Raw genomic sequence first — 23,194 nt, forward strand, 5'->3', positions numbered from 1 at the left:
GATATAGTCCACATCCAAATGTTAAGAAAACAAAAAGAAGTTCATTACAAAATTTAGTATTGTCATAAAGAAACCCGACTACAAAATATTAATTACTAGTATACATTAGACAAAACACTTCTATATTTCGCCTCTTCCTCTTCCTCTTCCCCAAATCGTCTATCATTATTGTCGTCCATAAGTTTGTTTGCTCATGCTACAAAAACGATCATCACAAAAGAAATATAAACAATTAACAAACAAGGAGGGTAAGGTAATGCTAACATGAACATGCATAAAATATATCAATACAACAAACATAGCATTTAATGATTCAATCATCAAACTATTCAGAAACATATAAACAGAATATAGTACTAAACTTGATATCCAGATTTATGAATTGAATTGGACACAATAAGCCTTGCACTTGTCATAAAACCTCTTAGTGGATTGCAGTAACAACTTTGACTCCACTTGGTCTAACAAATCGATCAAATTCCTCTTGACAGGGTAAGTTAACTTATGACATCGCCAGACAAGGGGTCTCACCTCGAATATAAGAACTTTTTTCAACTCTCACTACCTATATTACACACTTTATGTGAGTTTGTAAGCCTAGTAAAATATAATATGACTTTTGACCAACACGTATCCCTAGTCAATGCATAACACTAGACTAACAAGGATTTGCACTTCTTCCTTAGAAGCACAACCCTCATACAACAAATAATTCAAGTCAACTTTTCTCATTTCATTGATCCATTTTCACTTTCTTAAAACCATTACACTTCCTTAAAACACCATTCAAAACTATTTTCACTAATCTTTTCACTAATCTTTTCACTCGATACATTACTTGTTATCATAATATAACTTTCCCAAACAAGTTTACAAATACTATAACAAAATTCCACAAGGTCTCTCCATACTCTTGTATTCTTTGTATTTCAACATTTAAACTATACTCTATTCAAATAAACTCCACACACATACACACACACACACACAATTATTTCATTACATTGACATGTTTTACACTTCATATCACACACATTTATCATTCCCAAAATACTTACTTTTACTCCAAAGTCAAACCAAGACCACAAATAAGGACATAACAATCCTATGACACATCAAGTGGAATTGTTTTTTCACAAAAAAGAGAAACCTAACAAAATGGAGCCATCATAAGAGACAAATTTTATAACTACATACATCAAATCAAAGATCCTACTAGGAAAAGTGAAGAATCACATGTCTAGGATCAATTGTCAAAATTTTATCTCAATCCTACAGTTATTGAAGAAAAAATCTCAATTTTCCCGAAATTACTCAAAATAGAAAAACACAATTCTACAACTAGTAATCGATTGCAAACGTAATGTAATTTATTACCGAGCCATATTTTTGCAAATAACACAATTCTGCGACTAGTAATCGATTACCAACACAATTATGCAACAAGATGTAATCAATTACCAAAGCCAAATTGGTCTACAAATAACACAAATCCTGCAAATTAACCAATGTCAAGCATACCAAATATCCATTTCAAACTTCTGCCAAGTCAAAATTATTTTTAATTTTCATTCTAAACCTCTCACTTACTAACTTAACTCATTTAATATACGTTTATAGAAAACCCCAAATTTTCACAATACATACATATAAAAACTTGCAATTTAGGGTTTCTTCATCTGATACCCGCACAAAACAAAATCTAGAGAACAAAATGAGTTACCCAAACACAATATCAACAGACAACTAAAGAATACAAACAAATTTCATTAATAATAACTTAAAAATTTAGCTTCCCTCACCTTAAATTAAAATGTTAAGTTATTGCGCAACTTTGTACAACTTCCACTCACAAGAAAACCTAATTATAGCCATAAAAAGATCAAATTAATGATCTGAAATCATGGTTGGATTCACCAACACACAAAATTCATAGAGGCAAAGAAAACTCTATACAACAAAGAAATTCCAAAAGAAAAAAACACATATTAGGTTTTCTGTAACAAGAGTGAAAGAAACTTACTCTATTTTAATTTTGTATCGGTGAAAATGATAGGATGTTTCGTGACGATTTAAAAAATAATCTCTAATTAAAGAAAAGATGAGATTTGAGTGAATCTCAAAAAAGAAAAACAAAGATTTTAGAAAAAAATTGTTTGTAGTAGGGTTTTTACATTTTCTTTCACCAAGTTCATTTTGATTTCCAATCCATAAATCTCATTCAAACAATTCGATATAAAAAATAGATAAAAAGACAATTTATTCAATTCCATATTATAATAAGTTTTCAATTTATATTTTTTAATAGATTTGGTTGTCAACACCTCATTCTAGTTCAAAGTCAGCATTAAATTCTGATAATAAAAAAACTGCAGTTAACGAAATTTAAAATTAACTACAATTGTAATCAATCATTATTATTTTACTTTATCTTTAAAAGTAGATTGTCTTCACTTCAAACATGCCAAATCTAGAACACAAAAACAGAGAAAGTGGTAGTAAAACAAAAGGGTATTATGGTAACTTCGTTCCCCACGTGGAGTACGAGGGTGAAATATAGACCCAGTCATAGGTTTATTATCACCTTTGTGTAAATCTCAGCAAACACCAATGCTTACAAATCCCACAAAAAACATAAATTCTATAAAGAAAAAATATCATGTTTTTATAACATACAACTCTCGATAACCTTATTAATAGATAATTATAAAAAAATTAAGTTTCAAATTTGTTAAAAATGTAAATATTTTTAATTGAAATTTTATTAAATTTTGTATATATTGAATATTAAAATTTTTACCTCTTTTATATTTATTTATTTTTTCTCTTTTTATACACCTTATTTAATAAATGTGAAATTTTATAGTGATTAATATAACAAATGCAAAACAAAATAAAATATAAATCAATTTTTAGTAAAAAGTTTAGCTACATTAATTTTATGTGAAAAACTTTACCAATTAGTAAATACCTATTTAATTATATTCATTATTAACAAAATTCAGACAAAATAAATAAAATTTAAGTTGTTGTATTAAATAATAGTTTTATTATATTAAAAAGGATATATATTAAACAAATTATTTACTAAAAAAGTAAATAACATAAATATAATTAAAAAAATATAAACTTGTTTATAATAAATGTAAAAGACGAAAAAAGAAATAATCATATAAATTTGTTTGATTATGAAAGTATCATAGTATCATCCAATTCTTCCTTAAAAGGCCTAACAATAGGAAGAGAGAAAATAACAAGACAGAATGAAAAGCTGAAAAGAAGAAAACAATATCCACCTCGAACCTCTCTCCAATTTCTTCATCAAAATTCAAAAACCCACATTCAAAAGTTAAAAGCTTTAACAAATTCCAAAACCAAAATTGATTAGGAAGAACAAGAAGAAGAAGAAGAAGAAAAGAATGAGAGAAGATGAATCAAATTGGTTCTCAAAGTGGGAAGAAGAGTTACCTTCACCAGAGGAACTCATGCCCTTATCCCAAACCCTAATAACCCCTCACCTTGCCGTAGCTTTTGACATAACCAACTCTTCCCAGAACAACCACCACCAACAGCAGCAGTTTCCGCTTCAGCCACCTTCCGGCGCGGAGGAGGAACCGGCGCGGACTCTGAAACGGCCGCGACTGGTGTGGACCCCACAGCTGCACAAGCGCTTCGTGGATGCCGTGGCCCACTTGGGGATCAAGAACGCCGTTCCCAAGACCATAATGCAGCTCATGAGCGTCGACGGGTTGACCCGCGAAAACGTCGCCAGCCACCTCCAGAAATACCGCCTCTACTTGAAGCGCATGCAGGGTTTGGCCGGAGGTGCCGCCGCCGCAGACTCCGCCACGGACCACCTCTTCGCCAGCTCGCCTGTGCCGCCGCACTTCCTGCACCCGGCTGCCCGCTCGGCCTCTGACCACTACCTGCCCTTTGTGCCGGCGTTGCAGCAGCACCGCAATCACCACCACCACATGGCGGTGGCTGCTCATTTTGGTTCGCCGCGGAATGCGCACTTTGAACTCCCCGTTCTGTCAAGGATGGGAGCTTCGGTGCCGGGTTATGTGGAGGATGTGGAGTCGGAAAGGAGGAAGGTTCTTACTTTGTTTCCAGCTGGAGATGATTGAATGTGATCAATGGTTGATTGATGGCAAGGTTTTAAATTGTGGGTGGGGTTGTGATTTATTAGCGTTTTTTGATGTTGTAAAAAGTTGTGATTCACAAATGTGGTTGATGCAGTTACAATAGTGGTTTAACTTCCAAATAGTTCAAGTTGTTTGTGACTGAGATTGCTGTTGTTTACTGTTTTTGATGATAATACTATGGTTTTTTCCACTGTTGTTCATAGTTATTATTATCTTTGTTTGAACTGTGTAGTTTCCACCCTGTGAAACTAATGTTTGATGGCGTGTTTTAGGTTTGGTTAGGGCCAAGGATTTTAAGAACTGTCTATGAGCACAATTTCAGGCTCAATCTGAAAGCTTTTGAACTCTTTGCAACCGCAATTGAGACTGCTTCTGTCTGCAATGACAACGATCTTGAAGAGAAGGCATTTTGAAACCTTGGCTAGTGTCTAAGTAGGTAACTTTGTTTCTCAAGAGATGTATCAATTGGTCATGCTTAGGTTTGCATAAAGGAGTGTGTTGTAATCATTGGAATTTTGAATTCATTGTACATTCAGCTGTGACGACTTTCCTATAGACACTTCTGGGACAAATAATGTTTTGTAACTCATTTTTGTTTGGATCAGTAGTTGTTGTATATGTTGCTTTGTTTGGTAGATCGGCTGCATTCAAAGCAATCTAGATTCTATGGTGTTACCAATTGTGAAGTTTTATATCAGCATTGGTAAGAACAAGTTTTCTATTTAGGAGCCTGAAGATTGTAATAACTGAAGTGTGTTAGATATGGAATGTGCTTTTTGCCCTGTTTCTTGTTACAATTGTAACTTGTTTGTCTCTGTAGAAGAATTAAATGTGTAATGGAAAGCAAATTAAAATTCAGGTTATATTTTTGTTGGTTTAATTTTTCCCAGTTACTTGAACTCAAGAGCACTGGTTTTCATAAGTTCATCTTTACATAGTCATAAATTTCTTGTTTTGTTAGACAACCAGATTTCTTCTTCCTCATCTACTTAGGGTCCTGTAGTGATTCTTTTCTTAGTGATTTAAATTATTTATTTGATGATCAATTTTCCCATAACGAGGATCTTAGCAAAATGTCATATATGTAAGAAAAAACAATGAAAGAGATGATGTTCTAACCATTTGTTTGTATTAACTTTCTTTGTTGTGTTCTGAATGACAGTAAGATGCATTTGTTGACACAGACTGAGATGCAGTAAAACACAGGTCCACTCTTTTCTTCTTCTTGAGTCTATTTTTTCAGAGTTTCAGCATGTGGTGTTTGTTTGTCATGATTTCATGCTTCTTCAATCTACATATAGAAAATGGCTTATGGTTTCAACATTAAATTGTTATGTTAAATGAATGGCTTATAAATAATTTATTGTCTGCTTTATTGCATAACATGTTTGCATAACATGTTTGAATATGTATTCTGTTGTTGACCCTAGTTAGAATTGTCTTGCGAAAATTATAATCATTTACTCTCTTCTTTTTTCTTATCTCTTCTCTTATTACATCATATATCACCCTTTATTAGTATATACTTCTTTTTCTTATTACTTCTTTCTTGATTAAACTAAGTCTATGGCACAATGAATTTAATTCCCTAATACGACAAGAAAATTATTCAATTTTGTTGTTTTGTTAGAAGATATTTGTTAAAGTTATTGTCTTCATCTATATGTTCATGGTCTCTGTACTTCACAAGTCAAGTTGTACACATCACATGTGATAGTTTAAAATGATTATTTTTTATTTTTCAATAATTGTAATATTATAAAATATTTATTTTAAATTTTACCACTTAATTGCATATAAAATAGATATTATCATTTTTTTTCCTTTTTTATTTCTTATTGCTCATATATTTTACCTTCCTTTTGTACAATTAATGATTCATCTTTTCCTTTGTCTCATCAAGTTTATCATTTCAAATTTAATACTTTTAGAATTTAAAACTCTTATATAGAACATATTAAAGTTGTATGTTCTATACCTAACTACAAAGTTGTGCAAAAATTGCATATATATTGATCATGTAACTATTCAACTAATCTATGAATGTTTATCTACAATATTTGTTATTGATTAAAATCAAGACATTACTAATAATATTTTTTAAGATTTAAAATTAAATTTTATATCAAAATCAACTTAATAACATATATTATTAAAATATTAAAACTTGTGGAACGTATTTTTAAAATTCTTATGATTATGTTACGCACTATTATTATAATAAATTTGGTCACTTATAATTTTTTTTATAGCAATCCACTATTTTACTGTTTTGACGTGGATGAATATATAGAGCTGTCAAAATGGATAACTCGGTCTGATTCGGCTTAACCCATCATGGGTTGATGATTTCTTGAGCCAATCCAACCTAACCCGGCTCACTTTTTAACGAGCCAAAAAAATTCGAACCCGACTCGACCCATCACGGGTTGGCGGGTTAAACGGGTTGGCTCATGGGTTTATTTAATTAAAAAAAATTATAATTTTTTTAGTCAAAACTAAATTATAATTCTAATTAAAATCTAAATAAACTTTAATACAATTCAAATATAAACCAAAATCAAAAAATACAAATTATTTATGTGTTGGCTAAAAAAAAATCTAGCATGACCCAAATGTAAAGTAAAACATAATAAAAAATAATTGTGTGACCCTTTTATCTGCGGGTTGGTGAGCCAACCCGGATTCAACCCGGATGAGCCGGGTCAAAAATTAACTCGTATTAAAATTTGTAAAAATATTTCAACCCAACCCGGCCCAAACTCGTAATGAGTCGGGTTGGCTCGTGAGTTCCAATTCATTTTGACATTCTATGAAAATATGCTCATGGAATTTTAAATAAAAAAAAAAAGACTAAGATGTGATTAATTCAACTCAAAAGAATCAAAGTAATTAATTTGGTTTAAGACTTTAATTTTTTTTACAAAGTTTGCTATTCTCTAACTGATGCTATATCATCCATCTTATTTATAAAATCGAAATGTTTTATAGTGAACATCTATAAATATATAGTACTCATATTGTAATTAAGCTAAAATAACATCATATAAATATAAAAAGTCAAACAAAAATTAAAAAAATTGTTATTACATTTTAATATACATTCAATTTTCTCCATAAACCAAGAAGAAAATTAAGAATAAAAATCATTAATAATGAGAATATATATTTTTATTTTAGATACATAATTTATTCAGTACAACCAAATATTATTATATTTTATTTTTAGTTAATAAAGAAACTATCATCTTAATACAAAAAAAAAATTAATTTTATTAATTTTATTTAAATTTCATTAATAATTGAACTAAATTATGTGTTTGTTTTTTTAAGTAGAGTTTGAAAACATTAACATTAATATGTAATTAACTTAAAAAAAATGTTTATCTTTAATTTATATTTTTTATAAATTTTGTGAGTTTACTATTTTTAGGTATGTCCTGTTGACGAAAAAGGAAATTCTAAGGTATGGATAAAGATAAAAAGAAGGGTTAAATATGTTTTTGGTCCCTTAACTTTTAGAAAATTTTGGAATTAGTCCATTTTGAAACTTTGGACCAATTTAGTCCTTCATATCTTGAAATGCGTGAATTTAGTCATTTTAATCAAATTTTGTTAAGTTCATTTGACATTTTAAGCGCGTTTCATAATAGTATTTGACTTATTTGACTTAACATTAAAGCAAAAATATGTCAAACAGTATAAACAACTCAAATACAATTCTGAAATGCATACGAAACATCAAATAAACCTACCAAAATTTGATTAAAAGGACTAAATCCACATATTTCGAAAGATCAATGACTAAATTGGTCAAAAGTTTCAAAATGGACTAATTCCAAAATTTACTGAAAGTTAAGGGACCAAAAACATATTTAACCCTAAAAAGAAAGCTAGAGAAAGTGGGAGTTGGTGGTTAGTGACTACGGATGCTTTTGAAATTGTTCAAGATTAATAGTCGGATAATAATAAAATAAATGATAATAAATTAATAATAATAATAATAAATTATAATAATAATATTCTTTTAATAACAAATTCAATTTTATTTTAAATTAATTTTATTATTTACATTTAATTTTATAGATGTTATCTGATAATCATCTAATTTTATTTATTAAAATATTTTTAATTTATTATATTCATCATTTCATACTCAAATTTTTATCTCAAATTCACTCAAATCTACCTCTTTTTAATCCAAACTACAATCTCTTCTCATCCTTTCAAATTTATTCACTCTCTCTCTCACATTCATTCTTCAATCCAATCACAATCTTAATGTTAATTCATATTAACATTACTTTTTTAATTTCTTTCATAAATTATTAAAACTAAATACATACTCAAAAGAGTTATTATATGTCAAAGTGAACATAGATTAGCTACACATTTAAACCATGAATGCCTCATTAAATAGTGTAACAAAATATAATTTTTCATATACTTGGAAAACAGTATTTCACTACAGTTCAGTATAAAACTGTCACTAGAAGAGTACCAAATACCAAAAACTCACTACTACCACCATAAAAACAGAAAACCTAAATAGGAACATGGGGTCTATAACAGTGCAGAAAAATTGTATCTAACTCTGAAACTCAACAGCCAAAAGGAAAACTGTCCCCTAAACGTCATCTAGTAATTTTGTGAATAATCAAAGCTCAATGGGCGTTGACCGAATGGAGCCTGCAAAGCAGCAAAGAGAAAAATCAGTATTCTACAAACATCAAAAGGAAACAAAATGTGCCAATCCTCTTCATACAGTGTCGTTTATGGTATTTAATGCTTTGATGTTCAAATAATAGGAACTGAAAACCATTCTTCACATTGAACAGCAAAGTAAAATTATTAGCTGTAGATTACCTGGAAAATAGCATGTCTAAATTGGTCATATGAATGTGCATACATCATTGAAGCACTTGGCCACTGCTGGTAAGCAACATCACCAGATGCCAGATTCAATCCAGTGACACCAAAAGGATTCATCATAGGATTCGAAGGAGGTCCATAGCCAAGCGAAGCTTGATTTGGTGACATCTGACTCAATTGATTAAAAGCAGTGTCATAATGCGTGAATGGAGGTTGAACTTGTTGCAAATTAAAAGGTATCAAGTTAAGGGAAGGAGGTGGAATACTCCTCGCATACCTGCATTGGTAATGATATACAATATGGTAAACAAACTTCACAACAAAAGTTAATACTCAAAATACCCAATACAGGTTCATATTTTTGACTATGCACATAACAGAAGAAAAGGCCAAAACCAATATGTGCAATTTCTCCATTCATTGCTAACACAACTCTCAAAAAAATCAAATAACACAGTACAGTCATAGAACAAACCTTCCATAGTTACGATCATAATCTGGATCACTACGATCCTTTTCCCTATCTCTGAATATGGCAACTCGAGTAGAATTAATATCCCTACCAGTAGTGCACTTTTCAGAATCAACCACAGGGGACTTGCTAGTTTCACTCTCATCTTTGCTAATAGGAAAATTTTTCTCTTCTGTTGAAGCCTGGGACTGAGTATCATCTGAATCACAACCTCTGGAGCCACTAAAAATGCGTGCTCGTGCCCGATCATATTCCTCCTTCCTCTCTTCCACACTTCTAAGAAGATTGTTTTTCTTTCCAACTTCATTGGATTCATTTAAACTGGTTCCATTTGGCCTAGGCCTTATGGCAATTTTTATCTGCTCAGGTTTATCATTTTCCAACTGTTTAGCAGGTATTTCAGACAAGCGGACCACAGGATATCTGCTTTCAGCCAACTTTCTGACCATAATCCTGGTTCCCTGACCATCTAAGCCATTATCTTGAACCATTGTTTGCATGCCATAGTGTTGAGCAACACGATGTGCAGCCAGTCTGAGATACGACGAAGGGAAATGTTGAAATTCAAAATGCTGTTGATCTGCATTATTCAGGAACCTTTGGATATCCAGCTCCATTCGCAAAACTATGGCAGTGAAACAAAGTAGTAGTTAATGAAAAAGGAAAATGTCAAGATGTACAATTACATATTGGATGAAAACTAAAAACAAATAACCCAAAAGATAGCAAGAAAAAAGATATTGGTACGGGAAATTATAGTCATGAAAAAAAGAATGATGACAACCACACGATCAAAGAAAACCCCTATAATTCTCCTATATATTAATCCAATCATCCTCTACCAACCAAATTAGGCTACACAGTTACACACATACAGCACAAGGGAAACAACTCAATCTCAGGCTAAGTTCCTTTTGGCACAATCATGACAACAAATATCATGGATACCAATGAAAAGCAAAAGATACATTATTTTCAGAATTTGTGGCCCTTGGCATTTTATATAACATTTTTGTAGGCTTCAGACTTCACTACATGTGTCCACTTATTATGACATTAAGATGGAAGTTAACAGTTTCAAATTATAACACTATGCTGTCTAAATTATTGAAAGCAAGATGATTACAACCTATTCCAGTGTCATGTCACTTAAACCCTATTTCTAGACAACGTTTTAAACCTTTGATTGGTAGGAGAAGTGTGCTACAATTAATTGGTCCAGGGTGGGTACTATCTTCCTAAAATCTCAAATTATATCCATGCTAGTTCTACATTAAAATTGATAACTTCATAATATAAAGCTTCCTTTACTATCATCACAGATTAATCCATCAAAATTTACATGAAGCCACACAGATTTGACCTACATACATTCTCTCCTCCGGATAATGCAGTTATCTGTACTGAGCTCAGGATCATAATACATCAACAACGAAGCCTTATACTACTGCATGGGATCTATTACATGGGGATGGAATTATACCATCATGCTCTATCATAAACCCTTTTTTCTCTAACATAAACGGGTACAATTCAACAACCGAGGAGTCCAAACGTCTCATTCCCATACCAACTCCTCATAATTGAACATCATATTCAGATTCGAAACTTTTAAGGTAATCCCAATCATCCCAGATCTGACACAACAAGACCTACCCACAACCCTAACTTTAAATTAAGAACAAAAATTGATAAAAATTGGGTCATATATATCCAAATTAAAGAGACGAAAAAAAAAACAAATCCACTTCAAGCTATGATTTTGAGGCCTACCCATTAACCAGAGCGGAAAAATAAAAATAGCAAACAAACCACCCAAGCAAAAGAAAGTCACAAACGGCAAAAAAAAAAAAAAGTTTCGAAATTAAGAATTGAGAGAGAGGGAGAGAGCACTGACTGGTGACACGATGACGAGGGTTCTGAAGCGCCTCAACCAAGAAAGGGTCAACCATTGACTCCTTATCTTTGAAACCAGAAACGTCGCCGTTTGAGATAAAGGATGAATCCATGGCGTGAAGAAGAAACTTCTTGTGACTCAGAGAGATAAAAGAAAACGGCGGCTTCTAGAAGGTTCTGGCTTTTTTGCGTTTCCTTCTGATATTGGTCAGAAGGAAGAAGAAGAGGTGAAAGATTTGTGCTTGTTACCTGACATAGAGAAGAGATAGGAAAAAAGAGGCTCTTGGGTTTTTCTCCACCTGTCTCTCTCTCTGTTTCTCTCTCCAGCAGCAAGGAGAGAAAGAGAAATTTTAGAAGAAAACAAGGAAGAATATATATAAAGTTACGCAAATCTTCGATGTGAAAATGACAGAGATAGAAAGAAAATCACAGACAGGGCAAAATCTCCATTACTAGGGTTGGTGTTGTGGGTGTCAAAAACAAAATCATTAAAAAAATCTATTATCTTTTTCTTATTTTTTTTTTACATTTTCTTTTTACACTGGTCTATCTATTATCTAATGTAAATATATTATTTAAATTTTTTGTGTGTATCTATCTATATCCTATTTTTATACTCGGCGTGAATCGAGGTATTTGTTTTTTTTTTCTATCTATCTAAATTTTTAAAAAGTATTAATTCGTAAAATTATATAATATATAATATTTTTACAATAAATATACATTTCGTTCAAATCAATTAATGATTAAATTTCGTATGATATTTTTGTAAGCCCCTTTTTTTGTGCTTTAGAGTTTTGGGCCTGGCCTTTTCGGAGGCCCAAAGCTCTGCCCTACAGAAGGACCCTATACCCTACACTATTCACTCATTTGCTCTTGCCTTCCTTCTCAGAAAAACAGCTCCCCTCTCAGCTTCTCTAAGAAAAGCAGGAGCTCTGCTAGGGCACGTACCATCTTCCATCTTCAAGCTAGCCTAACCCATTCGGTGCTCTTGGTAAGTCGAACTCTAGAGCTTTAATTTACTTCCTCCCTTTTTCTTCGCTGTTGAGCGCTCTGAGTATAGTAGGGTCCGATCTCCTAACCCCGTTTTGGCCTGGATCTTCATGTTTCAGCTCCGTTCTAGCTCCGGGAGTTGTGGTGTCTGTAGTTTTGAACCTGTTTGTTCGGTTGCTCTCCAAAACAAAGGTAAGGGGAGCTAGGTTTTCAAGTTTAAAGTGGTTGTGGCATGCTTATGTTCTGTTCTACTTTGTGGGTGCTTGAATGGTGTTGAAATCGTGAAATAAATGGTTGGCTATATTCGGTGTGTTGCTCTATGTCGTTTTTCTACTTTGCATGTGTGTTTGGGAGTGGATCTGGGCGGTTTCCGCCATTGCATGTGGGTGGACAGTGGTGAACTCTGCTATTTTCGCCCAAGCGAGCTCGTCTCGCCTAGGCGAGAGTTCCAGAGTGCTCACTGCCACGAGAACTCGCCTAGGCGGCCCTTTCCCGTTTTGAGCGACGCATAGTCTCGCTCAGGCGAGAAGGCCTCGCCTGAGCGAGATCTCGTGAAGCCTCCACTGTCGCGCGTCTCGCCTGAGCGAGAATTCGTTGTTTTCTGTGAGGACAGCATCTCGCCTGAGCGAGAATGCGTGAAGACCCCTTTATCTTATCTCGCTTGGGCGAGAAGCCGCTGCATCAGGAAGGTCAGCGTCTCGCCTGAGCGAGTGTGCGAGTGGGTGTTATGTTTCCTTGGCTGTTAAATGATTTATTGCATGCATTGTTTTGATTATTCCTCTTAAATATGATATGGGTGAATATGCTTGGGTGTTTGGATTTTATAAACAAAATTGGCATGCTTGGTATGGGATTCATCATGAGTTGTGGTTTCGTGATGCTTTAACATGGAAATTGGATGAATGACCAAAAAGAGGTGGGAATTGTATGAGAAACATGATTGTGATGATGAGATAGGCGTAATTCCATGAGTCCCATGGGGAGACTTTATGGTGGCGTGTAGTGTATATATTAAGATAAGGATTCAAGTAAGGATCGCATCCCGAAACTCTAAAAGGGTCAGTGAGTCTCAGGTAGAGAAATCTAACCCAAGTGGTGAGAGTAGCGGGAGGCCCTAGTCTTTGGCAGGATAATGGCCTTAGACGCTTAAAGGCTAACCTCGTGAGTGGTAGGGTGAAACCCATTGGCAATGGCTCTGCAGAGCAGTAAAGGCCACCACGAGTGCAGGCATCCAGTGAATCCGATCTTAATATATGTATCCGGATAATTGAGTCATAGTGTCTTGCTTGTTTGCCATAACATGACTTATGTGTCTCTGTGTTGTATGCCTGTGAATGTTATTGCACTTGTTCCTTTACACTATGAAAAGTTTCATGTTACACTAGCTTACCCTTGCATTTATGTTTGTGTTCTGTTGTATTTTTCTCTTTTGCGATGATCACCATTGGTGGGAGCAGATGGGAATACTTCTGGAGGTAGGCCTGATGGTGGTAGCGGTGCAGTCTAGTGGGCCCGTTGACACGGTTTTCGAAGAAGTTCTATGGCCCTAGTGCCTTGTAGTCCCATGGTCTTAGAACATTTCTTTTGCCCAACTGTTAAACTTTAGATTTGTTTTTGTTTATGGCATGGTGACATGCCTAAATCTGTTTTCACAGTATAATTCTGGATGACTGTAATAGTTACCCTTCTACGTTTCATGTCGATTCGATTGGCTCTCGTTATCAAAATTTTATGACACTTTATTTGGTAGCTTAATCTATTAAAATAGGACGTCACAATTTTTATTTAAGATGGCAAGTGATTAATTTGATTTTCTGAAGTATTCTTTTTGTAATTGTTGTATCCTTCTTCTTTTTTTGAATTTTGATTGATGAAAACACATATAAATCAAGTTATTTTTATCTATATGCCTTCTTTTTAATTATGGTTATTAGACTTTTGATTTTTAATTTGAATAGGTTAATAATATCATATAGAATACATTATCCCACAACATTCTTTTTTTAAAACACAGGTAAGAATACATGCTTTACTTGTGATTATTATTATTATATAAATTTTATTTATTACTCGAATTATAACGATTTGATGCGATTCTACGTTTAATTAAACTAAGGATTTTAAAATAATTATTTAAAGAAGGGCAAAATAAAATAAATATACCCAATTCAAAAGTTACAAACATGCAAAATATAAAACCAAAAGAAAACTATGAGCAAGTAATATGTAAGTTTTCAAGAATACACGTTAAAAGTAACTGTGCTGACGAGCAGAAGACTAAGATTTAAAAGAGTAAAGTTGGTGTCGAAGTTTTAAATTATGTGCGGTATATACCGAAAATGGATAAAATATATTTAGTTAAAGATTTTTATATTTTTAATGAAGTTAAACATCTAATATTAATAAATAATAAAATATTTAAAGAATAAAAATATTATTAAGATATTTTTTATATTTGTTAGTGTTTTATAAGTTTTTATATTATTCATCTTTTATTCTCATATTTCTTTTATAAAAAAAAATCAAATATAAACTTTTTTTCTTCTTATTTTTCATATATCTTTTATTATTTTCAAAGAAAAAAGTAACTTTTTTATCATTTGATAATGAAATATTAATTTAATAGTTGACATTTTTTTATCTCATAAATTTTTTGTATATTTATTTTTTTATGAAAAAAACTTATGTATTGTGCTTTTTCGCAACCGATTTTTAAGATTTTTAATTGTAACTTAATTATCATATATTTATCTTTTAGTAATTATGTCTCTCAAATTTTTATTAAATTATGATAAAATTATTATTTTTTGTTTAAAATTTTATTTTATCTAAAATAGGTATATTGATTAGGGATGGCAAAAATACTCGTGCCCGCAAATATCCGCGGATAAAATTCGCGACAGATAGTTAATACCCGCGGGTAACGGATAACGGATATTTTAATACCCGCTTATAAACGGGTCGGGTACGGGTATCATACTATCCGTACCCGTGGGTACCCGTTACCCACAAAAAAATTAAAATTTAATTTATATTTTATTAATTTAAATTTAATTAAAATTAAAATTTGCAGTATATTTTATTATGTCAAATTTAATTGTAATTAAAATTTAATTTAATTTAATATTTTATTTTTATAAATTTATATTAAACAATTTATAAAATAAAATTTTTAAATATTTGCGGGTTCGGGTATCCACGGGTACCCGCGGGTTTTAAAAATATCCGCGAATATTTTTTAAGCGGATACCCGACGGGTAAACGGGCGGGTAGCAGACGAATTTTTTTTGTGCGGGTCGGGTTGCGAGTAGACACTATCAGTGCCCGACCCGACCCGTTGCCATCCCTAATATTGATAAAGAATAAAAAAATAAATTCATTCTTTGGAAATGATAAAAAGAAAACTATTCACGAAAATGAAAACATTCAACCTCTTCATATCTTAAGCATGATACTAATGATTCAGTTGTTCAATTAGAGGAACTCTTTCTTCATGTTTAAAGAACTAAAGAAATATATGTGAAGAATTTCGTATTAATTCTTTGGAATGCGATAGAGGAAAACATCCTCAAATGTGGAAATATTTAATGAGTTAAAAGATGAAATTAGAAGACTTTATTTAAAATGTGGTTCATATCAATTACAACTTCAAAATTATCTTTTAGTAAGGAGAAACATCAAATGAGATTTCAATCTATTTGGTTTAAAATGTTTTCTTTTTTGCTAGAGTATTCCGATTAATGATGAAGCTTATTGTTTGGCATGCTATATATTTAGTCTAAAGACAGTTGGTTATCTTCTTAAAGGCTAAACAATATCTCTTATAGAGCTATTCAAGATGTAAAAGAAAAACACAAATGATAGATTAGAAATATCAAAAATAGATCGGGTCAAATAAAATCAAACGATCCAAAAATTTCTTTTTTTTATTTTTATTTGTATATTATATATATATATATATATATATATATATATATATATATATAATACCTCCAAGATATTATGAAATATATTCAATATTTATAGTTGATATCTTATAATATAATAACTTATTATTAGATTTAATTATATCTTTAAAATATTATGATATAATAATTGATTATCTAATATCTTCAATGTATTATATAATAATTTAATATCCACATTTCCAAGATATAATATTTTATTATTCAAGTAATCAAATTTGTTTAATATATCTATTCAGCTCTTAATCTTTGAAGCCCATAAATATAGCATCTCACCACAAGGAGTAAGGACTCATGTATGATACTCAATGGTTGATACTCAACTATGACTAAACACTCATATTCATATATTTTATTTATTATTACTCTAATACAAATCTTTACTCTCTTAATGGTTTGAGTGTCAAGAGAATCTTTTATAGATGAATCTTTCGTTGTTTGGCTTCAAAACTACAAGTTATCTTATTAGGAGGCAACAACTTAGCTCTTAAGAGCCTAGTAATCCACCTCAAATACATCTAGGTCAAATTTGGTAAAAACATTTAGTATCTAGCGTGGGACTTAGGTAAAACTATTCTCATACCACAAGTCTTATGATAATGTACTACAATTGAATCTTGGATAAGAATAATGTTACTATTTTTCCTTAACTCAATTTTTGTCTTTATTGAGGGTTTTTTTTCGGAAAAGTTATAATGAGACACATTATATAAATAAAATATTCTCTTTCAAGTAATTGTATTGTTACTCGTAAACACTTTATTGTCTTATACTAATGTATCCAAAAGGCTTTGAATTTGTTATTTGAATGTCAAGTTTGAGATCACTGAAATTTTAAAGGTTGAAAAACATCGGACAATAAGATGCAAAACAATTTGGTCTGACACTGATTGGGAATAAACTATCAACAAACATCGATTATACATGTCAAACATGATAGACAACAAGAAAAAGGCTTGTACATTCATTGAAAAATGTCACAAATTCCATAAGTCTTCTTCTATTTAGAATATGAGTTACATATTGTTACTCTTTGGCTCTTCACCAACCCTAAAGGAATCAAATTTAAAAAAAAAAAAGATCAAATCCGATCTTGAATCCTTCCTCTAAGCAAAATAGTAATACCACCACCTCAATCGTTAGAAACAAAGCTTCCTCCTCTATGGTCCCTCCAACATTGAAGAATTGTGTTTCATCATTGCCATGGCCAACCTTTCCTACAACATGTTAACCTAAATAAAATCTCGAGTGATTCAGATATGAAATCGCTCTTGCATAGGATGTCGGATGAAAAGTCATTTGAGAACTATTTGAAAAGCGTTAGGAAGAACACATTAGCTTGGATGAAAAACCATATGATAACTATTTCAAAAGTGTTAAAAGCAATGCATAATCTCAAATGAAAAGTCACTTGGAAACTATTTCAAAAAGCACTAAAAGCAACACATAAGTTTGTATGGGAATTAATCTAATAATTACTTTAAAAACGTCTAACCATGACACATAAGTCTAAATGGAAACATACATGAGGACTACTCCCAGTGGCTAAACATGCACATGTTACACTTTTGGCAACTAATTATCATAAATAGATGTGTACTATTTATTCTTAGATTGAATTCCCCCCGCCCCCTAAATTGGGTTTTTTACCGAGCAAGGATTTAATAAGACACACTCTTTTAAGTTTGATACACCCGACATCTGCAAACTACAACTAATGAAGAATGATAAACTCGTTCATCCATCAACATGATCCACTTACACCTTATTTTTTAATTCCGAGATGGAGGGCTTATGTAGATACCCCTAAGATATTATAAAATATCTTCAAAATATTTATTAATATCTTATGTATAAGATCTTATTATCAAATTCTATTATATCTCCAATATATTATGATATAATATTTTATTATTCAACTTACAAAATTGGTTTAATATATATATTCACTCGTGATTTTGAAAGTCTATAAATATAGCATCCCACTACAAGGAGTAAGGACCCCTCTATGATACTCAATGATTGATATTTAACTATGAGATTCAACTCTCATATTCATATCTCTAATTTATTATCACTCTAATACAAATTTGTATATCATATTAACTTTAGCGTTGAAGAGCTTTTATGGGTGAATCTTTCTTTATTTCTCTTCAAAACTTAGGTCTCTCGTAAGGAGATAATAACTTAGTTTTTGAAAGCCTCATAATCCACCACGAAAACATCTATGATGATCACACATTCACAAGTTACAAATTTGGTAATTGATTATCATAAAAAGACGTGTAGTGAAAAGTGGTGGAGCTTCTTAGAGTGACAAGGAGGCTTTGGCCCAATTTTTTTTTAATATATAAAACTTAACATGTAAAAAAATAACTTTATCTTAATTTTAGTATACTTTGTATATGTGACACTTTTCTTCAATATATTTTGACACTTATAAAATATTTACTAAAAATACCTCATTGGTTGTCAAATGGTGTAAAAATATTTTTGATGTAAAAACACCACTGTCCCAAATGGGTGTAGAATTATTTTGGGTTTTAAAATATCATCATTATCCCAAATTATAAAATTTTATTTATCACCGTTTGAGAACCGTTTGAGAACCGTTTGACAATTATGTGGAGTAAAATAGTTATAAAAAAATAAATTATTGTATTTGTAAATTAAAAAAGAAAGTGAAGAGTACTAAAGGATACTGTCAAAATGGGTGTAAAAATAATTTGGGTGCCAAAATATCATTTTTGAAAATGAAAAATAGTTTATTGATATCATTTCACAATTATTGGACACGTATGTATGGATAAGACAATCATAAAAAAAAGTTAAATTTCGGTAGTTACAAAGATAAATTGAAAAGTAATGAAGAGTGGTATTAAATAGTGTAAAAGTATTTTAGGTGTCAAAATACCGTTTTCTGAATGTGAAAAATATTATTTGATAGTATTAGACAACTATTTCACATTTATCTAAGGGTAGAATCGTAATAAAAAGATGGTAGAATCGTAATAAAAAGATTTTTTTATTTGTAAAAGAAAAGGAAAAACTGAAAAGTACGGAATGTTGTCAAATGGATATAAAAAAAATTATGTAAAAAAGTTTTGGGTGTCAAGATATAATTATTCCAAATGAAAAAAAACTTATTTGACACTTATGTAAGGGTAAAAGTGTCATAAAAACATATGTATTTGTAATTCAAAATAAAATGAAAAAGTGAAATGTAATTAAGAGTAGTGTCAAATGACTGTAAAAATATTTTAAGTGTTAAAATACCATTTTTGAATGTGAAAGAAGGTCATTTGACATCTTTTAACACCTCCATAAAAGTAAGGTAGTGATAAAAAATTGAATTTTTTTATTTGTAAAGAAAAGAAAAGTGAAAAGTAGTGAAGATTATCGTCAATAGAGTATAAAAATATTTTTTGTATCAAAATATCATTGTCTCAAATGAAAAAAAATTATGTGACATCATTTGACAATCATTTGATACTTATGTTTAAATAAAGTAGTCATTAGAAAATTAATTTTTTTATTTACAAAAAAAAAAGTGAAAATTTTAGAAAGGTGGTTTCAAAATGGATGTAAAAAGATTTTGGATTTCAAAATAGCATCATTATCCCAAATTATAAAAGTTTATTTATCATTGTTTAAGAACTATCTGACAATTATGTGGAGTAAAACAATTATAAAAAAAATGTATTTGTAAATAAAAAAAGTTAAAAGTAGTGAAGGATAATGTCAAAATGGGTAGACAAATATTTTGTGTGACAAAATATCATTGTCACAAATGAAAAATAGTTTATTGATGTCTTTTTACAATTATTGAACACCTATGTATAGGTAAGACAGTCATAAAAAAAATTAAATTTTGGTAGTTAAATTTGAAACGGTGAACTTAACAAAAACTTGATTAAAATAATTAAATTCACGCAATTATATAGAATTAAATTAGATAAAAATTTTGAAAGATGACTAATTACAATCTTCCGAATCAATATTTAACCATATTTCATATTTAGTGAAAGCGCATGGGACTGAGATTTGAACATCTTAAATCAACTCTTTAAAATGGTATTCTTCTTCTTTTTTAAACCACTTTTAATTCCAAGTTTTAACAGAATATATTATTATTTTTATTTATGTGCCTATGGAAAAAAATATTCGAAATAAATTAATTAAACAGAATAAAATTAAAAGTGGGAATGAGGCTTTTTGTATCTCTTTATTTTTTTAGAAAATAGAAAAAAGAAATGATGTTTATTTTTTTTTAGAAAATAGAAAAGGAAATGATGGATAAGATAAGAGTGATTGGTAGAATGTTGTAGTGTTAAAATGAGTGCCTATATAAGTCTTTTTAATGTAGGAGTATTGTTTAAAACGTGTAGAAGAAATTGAGAATCCTATTTATATATATACTCATGCCTCTATTTTTTTAGAAGATTGAAGCGCGTGTGGTCCGCATTCTCTCTATAAAAGCTTCTAAAGCATGCAACATCTTTTCATCTTCGATGTCACCATTTCTCTTTCCTTTCTGCAACTTTGTCTCAAAAGATAAACAATTGCATCGTAATGTCTTCTTCTCAAAACAATTGTGTTCTTCCCGAAAATATGCTCATGGAAATTTTGTCATGGCTTCCGCTCAAGGATGTCGTGCAATGTAGATGCGTTACAAAAGTGTGGAACCACCTTGTCTCTGATTCTGCATTTGTTAAACACTCACATCCTATTGACCTTTGGAAATCAAGAAGGTAATTATGCCATAGCTTGTCCCGTACAAGATTTACTTGAAAACCCATCATCCACCCTTGAAACTTTACATCGCAACAATCGCCCATTCAATCACAGTTGCAGTATCTTGGGTGTCTGCAACGGCTTAGTATGCTTACAAGATCATTGTGTTGTAGATGAATTTGAAGAATACTGGGTTCGGATTTGGAATCCAGCCACAAGGGTCATGTCTAAAGACTCCCCACATATTTGTCTTCAACGCAGCGATTATAAAGATGATTCCTGGTTTATGTTTGGGTTTGGGCATGATGAATCGAGTGACACTTACCAAGTTCTGTTCTTGGATTATAATAAGAATGAATCGCAGAAACTAGAGGTAAGTGTTTGGTCTTTAGGAGATACTTGTTGGAGAAATACTTTAACTTGCGACGCTTTTCCCACTGTGATCGGGCGTGAAAGTCGTGGAACTTTTGGAACTTTTGTGAGTGGTACTTTAAACTGGTTGGCATTTCCCAAGTCCTACTATGGTTATGTTAGAATGAATCAGCTTGAAATATTTTCTTACAATCTGAAGAATGAGACATGCAAATATCTTCCTATGCCTGATGGCATTTTAGAAGTATATGTTTGTAATCCTGAACTTGAGGTTTTGAAAGGTTGTTTGTATCTTTGTCATCATTATGAAGGTAATTTTATTGTTTGGGTGAAGAGAGAGTTTAAGGTCCAAATTACTGAGTTTAAGTTACGAGGATCATTATGAATATCTCGATGGCTTTGCGATAGATTTGTCGATTATCTGGATATGTGAAGATGATGACGTTGTGCTGCTTGCAAACACATATATACATAAAGTGGACTTTATTCGGTACAACACCAGAGATAATAGAATAGATGGGCGTGAACTTTACAAAACTGAGAAATGCTTTCTTTTCTCTTACGATTATGCTCAAAGCTTGGTTTTACCGCGGCTAGAAATTAGGTAGCCTTAAGTTTTCTTAGTTGATGTCGAGGAAAACACCAATTTAGATTCTCTATTTGAATTTTTTTTTTACTGATTATCTGTTCTATCTCTATAATACACCGATTATAATTAATTTTAATAATTTTAAAATATATTAAAAAAATATTTAAAATATAAATACAATATAATTTTAATATTCAGCAAAAAAATATAAAAAAAATTAATAAAGAATTTGAACTCGGAAAACACCGACCATTTGTTTCTTCGATGCAAAACACTGCTATGAAGGTTTGGTAGATGTGCTGTGCTGTCAAGTTAAGGATGATATCAAGTTTCACAGTATTTCTGGAAACGTACTTGGAATTGTATAATGTAAGATGTTTTTCTGAATTATGTAATTCATACTACATTATTTTTAATTTTTGATTACATAATTTATAATAAGTTTTTAAATTATGCAAATAATGACATATTGAGACTTGTTCTCACGCCTTCTGTTAGAATAATGGTTCCTAACATTATTTGTTTAATGTTTGAATAACAATAAAATAGATATTTGGTTTGTTCCTCTTTCGTTTGTTTTAGAATTTGGTTTGAACTCTAAGAATGTAATATTGTGGATGTAGGGTATGTTTGGTTCTAACGTTGAAAAATTGATTTCAATCGAATCAACTATTCAATGCAGAAACAAAAATGAATTATTTTTCATTCAATATAAATTTTTTATCCTTTAATTGATTTCGAAACCAAACACATATATCAGAACATTAATTTTAATCATTTACATCAATTTGATGTAAAAATAAACACACACATAATCAATTTCCAACTTCTATCAAATCAAGATTTCTCAAAACAATGCAGCCAAGAGAAACACAGACATATATATTAAAGCAAAAGAAGAAAAACGTGATGTATAGAGATGATTTATGATAGTTTATAAATATATGGATGAAATAAATTAGTGCTTTTGTGATGTTTTATTCTTTATATAGTTATTTTTAATGTGAGTATTGGTTAAAATGTAATATAAAATGTGCAGAAGGAATCCAGAATCCCATTATGCCTCTAATTCTTAGAAAATAATAAAAAACAATTCCATAAAAAAAAAAACATAAAATTTAACGGATGGTTTACAATGTGTTGTGTTAGAACAGTT

General features: G+C 31.0%; 2 protein-coding genes, 1 long non-coding RNA gene and 1 pseudogene across 3 annotated transcripts; 3 read left to right on the forward strand and 1 right to left on the reverse strand.

Annotated features, from left to right (window-relative positions):
* The first annotated feature begins 3,235 nt into the window (after nt 1-3,235).
* LOC114190020 (transcription factor MYBC1 pseudogene) lies at nt 3,236-4,870 on the forward strand (annotated as a pseudogene).
* A 3,687-nt stretch (nt 4,871-8,557) lies between these two features.
* LOC114192218 (uncharacterized) lies at nt 8,558-11,732 on the reverse strand. Its single transcript, XM_028081860.2, has 4 exons — nt 11,387-11,732; nt 9,493-10,114; nt 9,012-9,294; nt 8,558-8,834 (listed from the first exon to the last, which is right to left on the reverse strand). Exons 1-4 carry the CDS (start codon nt 11,496-11,498, stop codon nt 8,784-8,786), a joined length of 1,068 nt encoding a protein of 355 aa, XP_027937661.1. The 5' UTR covers nt 11,499-11,732; the 3' UTR covers nt 8,558-8,783.
* A 472-nt stretch (nt 11,733-12,204) lies between these two features.
* On the forward strand, nt 12,205-14,127 carry LOC114189485 (uncharacterized). The gene is made up of 3 exons (XR_003605683.2): nt 12,205-12,379; nt 12,498-12,570; nt 13,836-14,127. It is a non-coding gene; the product is annotated as an uncharacterized LOC114189485 (long non-coding RNA).
* Nucleotides 14,128-20,991: 6,864 nt separating this feature from the next.
* On the forward strand, nt 20,992-21,834 carry LOC146884543 (F-box/kelch-repeat protein At3g23880-like). The gene has a single exon (XM_085675556.1). It carries the CDS (start codon nt 20,992-20,994, stop codon nt 21,832-21,834), a length of 843 nt encoding a protein of 280 aa, XP_085531682.1.
* The last annotated feature ends 1,360 nt before the right edge of the window (nt 21,835-23,194 follow it).

Source organism: Vigna unguiculata, chromosome 7, assembly GCF_037176805.1.
Source record: "Vigna unguiculata cultivar grain cowpea cultivar isolate G323 ecotype 2 chromosome 7, ASM3717680v1, whole genome shotgun sequence".
In the NCBI taxonomy this organism is placed as follows: Eukaryota; Viridiplantae; Streptophyta; class Magnoliopsida; order Fabales; family Fabaceae; genus Vigna; species Vigna unguiculata.

Excerpts from the sequence above, each read along its gene's own strand:
- LOC114192218 (XM_028081860.2), bottom strand. The coding sequence starts at position 11,498 with ATGGATTCATCCTTTATCTCAAACGGCGACGTTTCTGGTTTCAAAGAT. Across the intron at positions 9,295-9,492 it reads TATGATCGTAACTATGGAAG|GTATGCGAGGAGTATTCCAC; the intron begins GTTTGTTCTATG and ends TTACCAATGCAG. Across the intron at positions 8,835-9,011 it reads TTAGACATGCTATTTTCCAG|GCTCCATTCGGTCAACGCCC; the intron begins GTAATCTACAGC and ends GCTGCTTTGCAG.
- LOC146884543 (XM_085675556.1), top strand. The coding sequence starts at position 20,992 with ATGTCGTGCAATGTAGATGCGTTACAAAAGTGTGGAACCACCTTGTCT.